The following is a 14,550-nucleotide window of genomic DNA, read 5'->3' on the forward strand; positions in this document are numbered from 1 at the left end:
GAGTGAGTGAGTGAGTGAGTGAGTGAGTGAGTGAGTGAGTGAGTGAGTGAGTGAGTGAGTGAGTGAGTGAGTGAGAGTGATTTCAGTTTTACGCCGCTTCTGGATACTGGAAATTCTTTTACACATTGTACCAATGTGGGAAATCGAACCCGGATCTGCGGCGTGACGAGAGAACGCTTTCACCACTAGGCTACCCCACCGTCCCTGTTTATTATGAAACTAATACGTGCGCTTGGTACTCATAAAGATGGATAACAAGGAAAGTTGCAACTCGAATAAACAATTACTTTCAGATGTTGATTGTTACTTTCTGTAAACTGGACATTGCCGGACTATAAGGAACTTGATGGACGGGGATGCAATAGAAGCCTTCAGAGCTTGCTAGGATGCAGGAGTTTGTGAGAACATGTGGTAAGTTTAGAGCATTCATCTGATTTTATTAAGTAAACATCCAAACTATTCCAGACTGGACTGCAGGCATTAGACACAAATACTAAGAAGTGTTTCCACTTTATTTTTAATAGAAAATATATGCAGTCGTGAATGCCCCAAAACTAGGCTTCAAACAAAAGAAGAAACCAGATACCACGATCGATGGCGCGAGTCGTTCAATATGCTTATCGGTCACTGGACGTCTTTCTGCCTGGTCCAGAGTCTATGTTATGTAACTGAGCTATTCTGGCAGCGGCATGTAACAATTTTCACTCACTCACGTTCTGGAGATGTAAGGGGCGGTGGGGAGCCTAGTGGTTAAACGCCGAAGACCCGGGTTCGATTCCCCATATAGGTAAAATGTGCTAAGCCCATTTCAGTTGTCCCTCGCCGTGATATTGCTGGAATATTGCTGAAAGCGGCGTAAAACCATACTCACTCACTCAATCTAAAGATGTAACATCCACACGTGTGATTGTCATTCATGTTCGCTCCAAGTATATTGAGCGACAGCTGGTAGCGCCGAACAGTAGTTATAAGCCCAGCCCCGTGATACACAACTAAAAATAATCACTCTTAATTGCTTTGTCTGTTCATACATTTCATTGTAATGTTTATCGCTATACAGATTTATATAACGATACTTTGTGTTCATCTGTAGCGCGAGGTTATGGCTGGATGTATTGCATATATGTTATTGTTTCAAATTTTATTAAATGTTTTCTGAGTATTACTGCCTGTGCTTAAAAACGTAGGTTTTACAAATCAGCATGAGAGTATCTATCACATTCTGTAAATTCATCACAGTCCGACTCTCCATTCTGTAGTACACGTTCATAGAACACTTTTACGCAACAATGACTAAAAGTTTGTCCGCTGCAATTCCTTATTTGTTCCAGTGTAAAACATTTCCGGATAAACATTGACTTGCCTTTGAATGTGTTTGTGACTGGTGCTACGGATGGGGCTACGTACGCATAGCGTTTATGCGAAAACCTCATATCATCACTGATAGTAACATATGTTTATATTTGGGATTACACTTTCTTAGTAAAGTACAGGGCGGTGGGGTAGCCTGGTGGTTAAAGCGTCCGCTCGTCACGGCGAAGTCCCGGGTTCGAATCCCCACATGGGCACAATGTGTGAAGCCAATTTCTGGTGTCCCCCGCCGTGATATTGCTGGAATTTAGCTAAAAGCGGCGTAAAACCATACTCACTCACTCACTCACTCACTAGTAAAGTACAGATTTTTGTATTTTCGTTGGGTTGATTCCCACCCCACACTGATAGTGTTTCATCTATGTTGTCGGAGTTGTACAGTGGAAAGGGACTGGGACAAGTTTTTTAATTTTTATATTTGAACAATAATAGGTCTTTGAATGGCATTTAGGAGTGATACACTTAAGGAAGAGAGTTTTATGGATGTCAACTTCTTTATTATGAGGAACACATCGTTTCCGAGCATATTTTACTCCTTCGTCCATCCTTGAACAATACTATATATTTTAAGTCAGACAGCCGTTACTCGGAAGAGGGAACTACCTGAAGTACCAGTCGTTTGCGTGAGGTTAACGGGAGGAAATGTACACAGGTTATCTAATACGTAAATATCGCATTATTCCCACCTGGAATGATCATGATATAAGCTATGCTATTTTCCTGGAAGGAAAATAATTCTGATTTATAAATGCAATCGGTGAACATGTCTATAAAACTGTTATTGATATATATGAATTTACCTGATTATAAATTACATGAATATGCATGGTGTGAGAGGTGTGTGGGGCGGGATCACGGGACTGATTGGGGTGGGATGCGGATTGGATGATGGTGGAGGATTGAAATGAGGGGTGGTCCCGATCAGTATGAGGGGTCCTCGGTTAGCATACAGGCTTACCTGTACTAAATCAGTGAGTGAGTGAGTTTAGTTTTACGCCGCAACATTTCAGCTATGCGGCGCCAGTCTGTAAATAATCGAGTCTGGACCTGACAATCCAGTGATCAACAGCATGAGCACCGATCTACGCAAATGGGATACGATTACATGTGTCAACCAAGTGAGCGAGTCTGACCATCCGATCCCGTTAGTCGCCTCTTATGACAAGCACGGGTCCACCTGTACTAAGACTCTCGACTGTGAAAAATGGAAATTGGTCTACTGAGATACTTTGTGGGTAGAATATGGAACTTTGTGATGCTGGCAATGTGTGGACAAGATATTGGTTTACTTGGAATATTGATCAATATTCAGTAGTGCAAAAAACAAACTTTGTATTTATTTCACCTATTGATAATGGTAAAACTGTTGGGGAAACACTTAAAGCCCCAAGCACAACTGTAACATCCATGATGAATCCAGCACCATTGAATAACAATTCTTGTTTTTATTGCAATTTGTAGCCACCATCAAACCTGAATGTACACTTTCTTTTATCCGGTATTGTAAATATCTTAAGCACTAATGCTGCTTATTAAACTAATAGAAACCGTCGCAATACAGGTACTTACACGTTTAAATATCAGTGTCAGAGAGATTGCATTTTTACAGAAACAGAAAAATTGCAAATATAAGCTGCCATGGCAATACCTTAAAATCTCCTGAGACTGGAACTACTGCATTAAAAGTGACTATCACAAGCATTTTAAATAAATAATCAATTAATTGTTGTTGTTTTTTAAGATGAGCTACAAAGGTCAGCCTCTGTAGAGCAATTAATGAACAATCCAAACTCTTATTTGACCTTGAGAACAATTCGTGACAATGTTCCAGAAAGGTTTTCTTCCGCGTATTTGTTTCCAGCCATAACGATTGTTGTACAAAAGGAAGTTAGTATTCTATATGGAGATTAGATACCCACCAAAATATGAAACTGAAAGCTACAGACAAATAAAGTATTCTACTTTTGAAAAATCTAAACCAATAGGCGCACTTTGTGCATTGATATTGCCTTATTTGGAGATCAGGCGATTGCTCCGTTTTGTGGGATATTTCCTGCTTTAGTCCGTTTTATGAACTAATTCCACATGTTGCTCTGAAATTGAAAAAAAAATACACACGCAGGAACAGACAACAAAAGAGAATAAAATTCATGAGAAAATAATTTACATCGAAAACTGCTTCACAGAGATGTTGATTGGAAACAGAATACATCAACTTAATATATTTTGTTGCATTTGCAATCATTTGAATGCTATTTTATATTTGGAATTAGTTTTGCATGGAGGATTTTGCATACAAAGTATTGTTTGAGATATTTAAATGAAGTCGAAGATATATCGTACAATGGAAATAGTTGTCTCTTTTTCTGAACGAAAATAATTTAACGGTCGATAGTAGACTTTTCAACACTCGCTTATGAGATAATGAAACCTTAGGTCATCATCATCATCATCATCATCATCGTTACAACATCAAAGTCTCTTTGCCAGGAAAATCCAATATTATTTCTTTTCGAAAATTCAAACCTTTATCGTGGACAGTTCAGTATACATTCTCAAATAAAAATAATTTAAACATGTATCCAGATTTCAACTTTCATTTATTCTAAGTGTCAACAAAGTATTATTTATCCTGTTGTCAACGAACTTCATTTGTCAAAAAATTCATCTATCTGGGTGTAGACAAACATGTATCTATGTGTTAACAAACGTCTAGTTATCTCTTATAGATGCCAACAAACATCCATTTATCAAGGTATTCAAATTGCACTTTGCCAGGTGTTAACAAACTTTCATTTATTCAGGCATTAACATTTCACTTTGCCACGTGTTACGAAACTTTCATTTGTTCAGGTATTAACATTTTACTTTACCAGGTGTTAACAAACTCATTTATTCAGGTATTAACATTTTACTTTGCCAGGTGTTACGAAACTTTCATTTGTTCAGGTATTAACATTTTACTTTACCAGGTGTTAACAAACTCATTTATTCAGGTATTAACATTTCACTTTGCCACGTGTTACGAAACTTTCATTTGTTCAGGTATTAACATTTTACTTTACCAGGTGTTAACAAACTCATTTATTCAGGTATTAACATTTTACTTTGCCAGGTGTTAACAATCTTCCCTTTATTCAGGTATTAAAATTTTACTTAGCAGGTGTTAACAATCTTTCAGTTATCCGGGTATTAAAATTTCACTTTGCCAGATGAAAACAAACTTTCATTTATTCAGGCATAAAAAGTTATCAGTCTCTCTCTGTATTCCAGTACTGAAGAGGCCACCGACCTATAGTCTGATAACAATAATGGTTTCCAATCACAATGTTTGCAAACGTTGTTTTCTATGCACAAAATCATTGCGGATATACATACCAAGTTTGCGAATATAAGTTGTATTGTTGGAGTTTGTTAACAAATTAAATATAAACGTGGAAGGATATAAATGGTAATATTGTGGTAGATATGATGTCCTTAAATCAGTGTAGTAAGGACATACCAGCAAAAAGTGGAACTCATCTTCAATTACATTTAATAGAGAAAAATTTGCACAATCTGTTTTCTCTTGGAATATCAATATCTTATAATATTTATAAAATTTATCTTTGCCAGGTGGTTCTTTCATTTATCCAGGTGTTGACAAACTTTCCTTTACCCGGAACAAACGTTCTTTTGGCAAAAGCTAACACATATCATTTATCCAGATGTGAGACCTCCATGCAGGTGCTAACAATTCTTCTTTTATCCAGGTGTGGGCAAGCATAAAACGTTCATACATCACCATGTTAACAAGCCTATATCTATCCAGATGTTTACAAAGTTTCGTGCATTCAGATGATAAAAAAACCTTACTTGTCCAGGTATCAACAAATTATTTTTATCCAGTTCTAAACAAATCTTCATTTTACCACATGTTAACGAACTTTTATTTATCCAGGTATGTACAAAATTTCGTTTATCCAGGCGCCAACTAACATTTATCCATTCTGCCATATTTTAGCCAGCCAACTCTACGTGTGTATAAACGATGAACGATCCACAAGCTTTCAAGCTGAAAGTTACGAGTTATCTGTCTATTATCTCAGGGAACGTCAATGACCCTGTGTAGCTCATATGGTTACCCTTTGTTCGAAGTGTTTTATTCCCTAAACAACAAAGAGAACACTTAGGTTCATTGTCACAGGGAAACATCCCAAATCCGATAATGCTGTAACAAATCTGTTGCTCTACCTTCCTGCTCACGTAATACTTTGAGGGCACAGCCCTGCTTAAACCCCTAGAACTGATATCTGAGTAACGTTCAGTTGGTGATATGGATTATAGACAAATCCGGAAAGTACTCATATCGCTGACAACATTTCCACTTGGATGACTTTTGGAGGGAGCCTTCTCAGCTGTGACTATTGTTATGACTGCAGAACGATTCTGTAACTGAAAGGTTTAATTGTTCCGGATTGCGATCCACATAATTTATAACCATTTTTATGGTTGTTCGTTTCGTTAAAATGATTAGTTGGTTGCTTGCTTGCATGTTTAACGCTGCACTCAGCAATATTCCAACCATATGGGGCGGTCTGGAAATAGCCGAGTCTGGACCAGACAATCCAGTGATCAACAGCATGAGCAACAGTCTACGCAATTGGGATACGATGACATGTGTCAACCTAGCCAGCGAGCCTGACCACCCGATCCCGTTAGTCGCCTCTTACGACAAGCATAGGCCAGAATGAATTCCCGTGCTTCAAATACTCAATAACACCCGGAAATTGGCCAATACATGATGTTTATCTCATAAATGGCCATTCCTTAATGGAGATGCAATATCATGTGTCCTTTTCATTGCAAAACATTAGTATAACACTTTAAATCGTACATTCTGTTACAACCAATCAAATGCAAGTAAAAGCCATCATACTGGTCCCCATGGTAAATGTACACATTAATACAACGACTGTATTCCATAATCATATATTGCTGTCTTTGTTAACTGAGAATTCTTGAAACTTGTCAACATAAAACCTATTAGACTTCGGTTTGAGAAGCGAATGGAAATTCCGCGATGCTTTTCAGTCATGTGATAAATGAAGTCTGACAGTCTCCCCGTAGCGCTCGATGACATCATTTAATTTCCAGTGGTTGGAATAATATTTCCAGTTGCAGCAGCAGTAAACAGACAACAACAGTACCTGAACTGCACTTTACGTTTTGTATGAATCTGAGACGTAAACTTTTATTTGCCAAATCATGTGATTGTTACCCGGTTTCAGGCGAGACACAGAACAAACGAAACTTTCTCTTGTGTTCGAAATGACCAAAACACATAAAATCGTCTAAAAGAATTAGCGAATATTTTGATAAACGCGGCTGATTTGAAATCATCAGACATTTTGCACGCAAAAATGTCAAAGTAACCATGAGTCTAATCAGTATACAAATCATTGAACTAATCACACGTGTAAACATGCACGTACACCTCACTCAGCTAGGTAAATACATGATTTAAAGCGTTTCTTAATAACACAGTTAAGTACCTAATGTCAATAAGCAGTGTTCATTACGTTTTTGGGTAGCATTTAGAAGCTGGTATGATGAAAAGGAGCGATTTTTATGGCTAGGCAACTTCTTTGTTGCTATGGATGAGACGTTTCGGTGGAGATGCTAACACCGTTATCAAGCAAGTGTTGATTAGTTTCCTTTGGGATTAAAAAGCAAAGTAGCGGTGAATCGTATATAAATGGATGAAATGAAATTGTGAAAAGGGGAGGCATATGTTGTCGGTAGCACATCCTTCTGACTCAATTTGCTTAAAAATCCAAAAAGTCTCTTTAGCCGTTAATCAATATTCATCAGAAGTTAAGGATGCCGATGTACCCGTGAAGGTCCGGGTTATGATTGGTCTTCAGGAACCTATGCTTGTCGTAAGTGCGACTAACGGGATCGGGTGGTCGGGCTCGCTGAATTGGTTGACACATGTCATAATATCCAAATTGCGTTGATCGATGCTCATGCTGTTGATCACTGGATTGTCTACAGACCGCTGCCTTATAGCTGGAATATTGTTGAGGGTGGCTTTAAACAACAAATATACAAAGAAACAAAATATGCCACGACGGAATGTGAACAAAAGGGACATTCGATGCACCAGAGAACCGATTTACATATAGCGCCTTTTCTGATTTTATTTGAAACTAAAAACGATATGGTGATTTTGAATTTCTTCTGTTTTATACAAGTACATGTTAGTCATCGTAACTTATTTCCTATTTACGACAAAATATTAAGTTAGGGTCAGCTGAAGAGCTTAAAGAAATATATTAGTCTTGTGCCAATAAAAGAAGCCTGGCTTTCAAACAAGAAGTGGCTTAGACCAAGTCGATGTTGATTTAATCTGATTGATTGATTGGTTGATTGGTGAATCGATCGACCAGTCGGTTGATTGGTTGGTTGGATAGTAATTAGGTAGGTTTGCTTGGTTTCCGGCTACATCATATCATAGCAATAAGCTTCGGCAGAAATGTACAAACTGATGCATGTAAATTAAGATAGACTGTCTTTCAAATGTCTAGGAATATCAGAACACAAATACCTTTCTTCACTGAAAAATTGAAAATTGTCTTAAATTGGGTATAATTGTGGAATGTGGGTAAAGAACCGTTGATAATCTATGAAATAAGTTTTTTCGCTATAAATGCATCTTCTTTTTGTAGATAACGATGCTTAATTTAACTTGGACATGTTAATCGCCACAATTATCTCAATGATAAGATGAATAGTTCGAATATGCTACATTTTTTCAAACACGTGATAAATTCTGAACATACAAATGTACGTAATGCGATATGAAAGTCATGTTTACTTTCTGCAGTAGTATTGAGTACATGTGATCTAAGTACAAATAACCACCTGCTGCGCGTTAGAAATGAACATCGGAACCATTTATACAAACCCATGAGTCACCTCTACCCTAGGTCGTGTATGAGGAAAGTTTTTCTGTTTACTCAATATTCGCCTTTGGTGAGTTAATTGGTTGGAATGCGAAAGTGTTCCGGTTGCTAATTATTGAATAACTCTGTTGAATGTCTTGCGGTTTCCTCAGGAGTAATTTCTGGAGATGGCAGCGCGAGGAAAACCGCGGTAGTGGGGGTGGGTGGTACTAGTGAGTGAGTGAGTTTGGTTGTACGCGTTTTTAGCATTATTCCAGCAACATCACGACAGAGGACACCAGAAATGGGCTTCACACATTGTACTCATGTGGGGAATCGAACCCGGGTCTTCAGCGTGACGAGCGAACGCCTTAACCACTTGGCTATACCTCTATGATAAAGAGGTTGTTCTTCCATATATTGTCATCCTTCCTAAAATCAGTTTAGTATGATGGACGTTTACATTTACTGTGTATGTGATTCATATTAAATTGTGATTCATTAAATTCAAGAAAACTTCAATTATTATCAGACGTATTCAGGTTCCTATTCCCGTTGCGAAACGATGGGGAGCGGGAGACAAGCTACACAATCAATGGAAAATTCCACAAAACATCAATATAGCTTTCCTCATTCGCTTTTACGGTTTTTGTTATATTGTTTAAACAGCGTGCAAGAGTGTTTTGGTGAAAATCAAAGTCTCTTGCTGATCTCTGTGAACAGCCGTCGCGCGAATATGAGGGTGTGGGAATTATGATGGTCTTGTGTCTGAGGTTGATTTTTTAAAACGAATATTTATAATAATAGAATAAATAAACATATTTGTTACAAGGAACTGGTCAATCACTGGTTAGATTATGTTGCCTGGTTTACAGCACTATTCACATGTACTTGGTTTTTCACAACAGAGGTACCCGGAATCGAACCCCGGGCCTCCGGCGTGACGAACGAATGCTCTAACCACTGGGCTACCCCAACGCCCCACTAACACGGGAAGCGAACAGAGCTGGGATAAAATCAGCAAAACGTGGATAGAATACAAAGCATTTTAAAGTACAGATAGTATACGAGTAGCACATTGTTAGACTATATAAGGTGTACGTGGTAAGTGCATGACTATCACATGGCTAGAAGTTTCAGATATGGGTACATGGGTAGATAACACATGGGGACTTGGTTATAGTTTCAGATAAACATGGGTAGCACTTGGTTATAGTTTCAGTAATGGGTTGGTTATAGTTTCAGATAACACATGGTCATAGTACATAACTGAGAAGGCACTTGATACGGGACAGATAACACATGGGTAGCACTTGGTAATTTGTTAACACATACTTGGTTATAGCACAAGCACTTTGGGTGGTAATCAGATGGGCAGATACATGGGTAGTTCAGCATGGTTATAATTTCAGATAACACATGGGTAGCACTTGGTTATAGTTTCAGATAACACATGGGTAGGACTTGGTTTTATGTTTTCAGATAACACATGGGTAGCACTTGGCTAGTAGCATTGGTTATAATTTCAGATAACACATGGGTAGTACTTGGTTATAGTTTCAGATAACACATGGGTAGCACTTGGTTATAGTTTCAGATAACACATGGGTAGCACTTAGGTTATAGTTTCAGATAACACACATGGGTATAGTTTCAGATAACACTTGGTTATAGTTTTGAGAGCACATGGGTAGCACTTGGTTATAGTTTCAGATAACACATGGGTAGCACTTGGTTATAGTTTCAGATAACACATGGGTAGTACTTGGTTATAGTTTCAGATAACACATGGGTAGCACTTGGTTATAGTTTCAGATAACACATGGGTAGCACTTGGTTATGTTTTTTCAGATAACACATGGCTAGCACATGGCCATATTTTCAGAGAGCACATGGTTAGCACTTGGTTATAGTTTCAGATAACACATGGGTAGCACTTGGTTATAATTTCAGATAACACATGGGTAGCACTTGGTTATAGTTTCAGATAACACATGGGTAGCACTTGGTTATAATTTTCAGATAACACATGGGTAGCACTTGGTTATAGTTTCAGATAACACATGGGTAGCACTTGGTTATAGTTTCAGATAACACATGGGTAGCACATGTTTCAGATAGCACATGGGCCATATTTCAGATAACACATGGTTAGCACTTGGTTATAGTTTCAGATAACACATGGGTAGCACTTGATAACACATGGGTAGTTATAGTTTCAGAGAGCCCATGGGTAGCACTTGGTTATAGTTTCAGATAACACATGGGTAGCACTTGGTTATGTTTTCAGATAACACGTGGCTAGCACTCGGTTATAGTTTCAGATAACACATGGATAGCACTTGGTTATAATTTCAGATAACACATTGATAGCACTTGGTTATAATGTCAGAGAGCGCATGGATAGGACTTGGTTATATTTTCAGAGAGCACATGGGTAGCACTTGGTTATAATTTCAGATAACACAATCATGGGTAGCACTTGGTTATATTTTCAGAAAGCACATGGGTAGTACTTGGTTATAATTTTAGATAGCACATGGGTAGCACTTGGTTATATTTTCAGAAAGCACATGGGTAGCACTTGGTTATAATTTCAGATAGCACATGGGTAGCACTTGGTTATAATTTCAGAGAGCACATGGGTAGCACTTGGTTATAATTTTAGATAGCACATGGGTAGCATTTGGCTATATTTTCAGAGAGCACATGGGTAGCACTTGGCTATATTTTCAGAGAGCACATGGGTAGCACTTGGTAATAATTTCAGAGAGCACATGATTAGCACATGGTCATAATTTTAGATAGCACATGGGTAGCACTTGGCTATATTTTCAGAGAGCACATGGGTAGCACTTGGTAATAATTTCAGAGAGCACATGGGTAGCACTTGGCTATATTTTCCGAGAGCACATGGGTAGCACTTGGTAATAATTTCAGAGAATATTTGGTTAAAATTTCAGACAGCACAAGGGAAGTACTTGGTTATAATTTCAGGGGAGGCACTTGGCTATAATTTCAGAGAGTACTTGGTTATAATTTTATAGCGTACACGGGTAGAACGTGGGTATAGTTAAGGAACGCTTGAGTAGCACACAGATAGATCAGTGGTAAATAACAGATAGCATATGGTAGATCGGTGTCAGAACAGAACAGTAAGTAGCAAGCTGGTAGAATACAGTAGCAAGCTGGTAGAATACAGTAGCAAGCTGGTAGAATACAGTAGCAAGCTGGTAGAACACAGCAGCAAGCTGGTAGAATACAGATGCATGCAGCACACAGGTAGAACACAGCAGCAAGCTGGTGGGACACGGGTAGAATACAGATTACATACACGCTGAGCAGAGGGATAGCGGGTAGAATACACACAACATAAGCAAACCAATTACACACGGGGCGTCATATCAGACGTATTGTGTCGCTGATATACGGGTAAAATGTGATAACTCGTATGGAAGGACTATACCTTATCAACAGGGTAACCTCGTGATTATATAACACGCGTTTGTTTATCTTTGGCGGTTGAACATTCATCTTGTGTTTGTTTGTTTTCAGTGGTTTTAAACACATGGTGATTTTATGATAAAACATAGAGCCATTTGGCGTAAACAACATGGTCTACGTGAAGATTTGCATGTTGTAAGGGAATATCTTGTAAAGAGTGAGTGAGTGAGTGAATAAGTGGTTGGGTGCTTGGGTGAGTGAGTGAGTGGGTGGGTGAGTGTTTGAGTGAGTGAGTGTGTGAGTGTTTGGGTGTTTGGGTGAGTGAGTGAGTGAGTGAGTGTTTGGGTGTTTGGGTGAGTGAGTGAGTGAGTGAACAACGCGTGTCAGGTCTAGAAATCCTGAAGTGACAAAGGCAGTAAACATATCCCTCTGTGAGATTACTCCCTCGTGTCCAAGGGTAATATTCATTTCGAATCTTAGCTTTGATGCATGGTCTAGGTATCGTTGAAACTGAACGGTGCAGCTCAGTGGTCTCATCTGAGACGCTCTGGTGTCCCCCGCTTTGATAGCGCTGGAATATCGCTCAAAGCGGCGTAAAACTAAACTCACTCACTCAATCTTCTGAGACGAGTGGACCACTCGTGTCCCCTACTACCCGGGAATAAATTACTGTATTACTGTACCTATCGATTAGTGTGTCACTGCGGAAATTTAAACTCGCTTATCGAGGACCAGATTCCCGAAAAATGTGTGATAGAAAAATTAACAATTTATGACGTAAACCGAAACGTGTGGAGAAAAGTAGTTTTTAAATACTTGTTTACAGACAATATACTTGACCTTCTCAAGTCTTCAAGTGAAGTAGTCATTGGTACCACGAGTGAACGTCAATATAGCTGTGAGTTATAAGACGGTAACGAACTCTGTGTAACTGTTTACGCCCTTTATAAGCTGGGGCGGTGGGGTAGCCTAGTGGTTATAGCGTCCCGGGTTCGATTTCCCACATGGGTACAATGTGTGAAGCACATTTCTGGTGTGCCCCGCCGTGATATTGCTGGACCATTGCTAAGAGCGGCGTAAAACCATACTCACTCAAAGTACTCGCTTGTTGAGCCTCTGAAACCGTATTAACTGCACATGCAATGATTTCCTGATCTATTGACTGGCTTTACAAAAATACATGTTTGATTATTATTATAACATTCGATAAAGTTTGGGCTGTTGTCTGACATGATTAATGAGTATTGTATCTGTTGTCTGACTTGATTAGTGAGTCTTGTATCTGTTGTCTGACTTGATTAGTGAGTCTTGTATCTGTTGTCTGACTTGATTAGTGAGTCTTGTATCTGTTGTCTGACTTGATTAGTGAGTCTTGTATCTGTTGTCTGACTTGATTAATGAGACTTGTATCTGTTGTCTGACATTATCAGTGAGTCTTTTATATTGTCGTCAGACTTGGCCAGTGACATTAGAATGTCGTTGTCGGACATTTATAGGTTTGTCTTACTTCACTAGCAAGACGTGTACATTGTTGTCTGACTTGATTAGAGCAACTCGTACGTTAACTGACAGGATAACCGGGACGTGTAGGGCGTTGGCTGACATTAATTACGGCGATATTGTACGACTTCAGTTGTATATCGATGTGTGTCGATAACCTGCTCTAAGTATGTAGCGAAACATCTATTTGCAGTTTTCACTCGGAATGGGCCAGTGTTGATCACATTTTATTAGAAGAGGTGGCTAAAAGGATGTTAACAATTTAGTGACCATATTTTTACGTGAAAGTCAAGAACCATTTATTCCACAGTGTAATTTTGGAACAATGTTTTGATTACATCACAGAATGATATTTACGCTGCGTTTATTCTACATCGTTTGTGTTAGAAGAAGGGAGGTAACTCTGTCTGCTTATTTTAGCGTTTAGTATCTTTTGTTCTGAATGGTATGTTCGAACCTTCCTTTACATAACTAACAACATCATTAAGAAAGAGAACGATGGAGAACATATTTAGGCTGAAAGAAAAATAGTTATTAATAATGTGAACTTATTACAAATACCGTGAGATAATGTTTGTCTGTTGCTTTCCACTCAGAAATATTCCAGCTATATGACGCGATTTGTAAATATTCTAGCATGGGCTAGACAATCCAATGACTGATATCATGAGCATCGATCCCAGTCGGGATACAATGATTTGCTTCAACCAAGTCAGTTAGCATAACCACTTGATCCCGATAGTCGCATCTTTCGACAGATTGTACGTAATCAATAGAAACTAGATTGATGCACATGCACAAACAATTGGAATATTCTGTCAATTCAAAATTATACAGAAAATTGGAATGACGGTTGATGAAGACCATTTCTAGCCCGGATGTCCAAGAAAGGGTTGGAGAAGTTATGAACCAATGACGTCATGAATGGAACAAAAGATGCTTCATGGTAATGGTTTCTCACTTTTCACAGGAATTATTGTATTTTAAGTATATGTTTAGGAGATACACCAGAGCCCATTTACACACAGTAGTCAAGGCGCTGCATACCCTGATATAGACTTAAGGGAGTCGTAGAGCTAAGATAACTTTGTGTAAGTGGGCTGAGTATAGTTATCATGTCTCATGATCCTGGGTTCGATTCTCTGACAACTCCCATTCTTCGTTAGTTAGGACATTGCTACAAGCAGCGTACATGTAGTGACTATGGTTCTTGAACATATGACTAGTATCATAATGGTACAGTATGGATTCCTGATCTAACATTTGTAATACGGTATTGTTTTGTTTATATCAAATATACACATTTCAA

At 38.5% G+C, this 14,550-nt stretch overlaps 1 protein-coding gene across 1 annotated transcript in view; it reads left to right on the top strand.

Annotated features, from left to right (window-relative positions):
• Positions 1–342: 342 nt before the first annotated feature.
• Positions 343–14,550, top strand: part of LOC124254021 (ETS-related transcription factor Elf-3-like) — a 38,715-nt gene continuing 24,507 nt past the window's right edge. The window contains exon 1 of the mRNA XM_046687885.1: positions 343–411. Within this exon, the coding sequence (XP_046543841.1) occupies positions 407–411 (5 nt within the window). The 5' untranslated portion in view covers positions 343–406. The remainder of the gene's footprint in view (positions 412–14,550) is intronic.

The sequence above is a fragment of the Haliotis rubra genome, unplaced genomic scaffold (assembly GCF_003918875.1).
Source record: "Haliotis rubra isolate DU_JTF1 unplaced genomic scaffold, ASM391887v1 Scf560, whole genome shotgun sequence".
Classification (NCBI taxonomy): Eukaryota; Metazoa; Mollusca; class Gastropoda; order Lepetellida; family Haliotidae; genus Haliotis; species Haliotis rubra.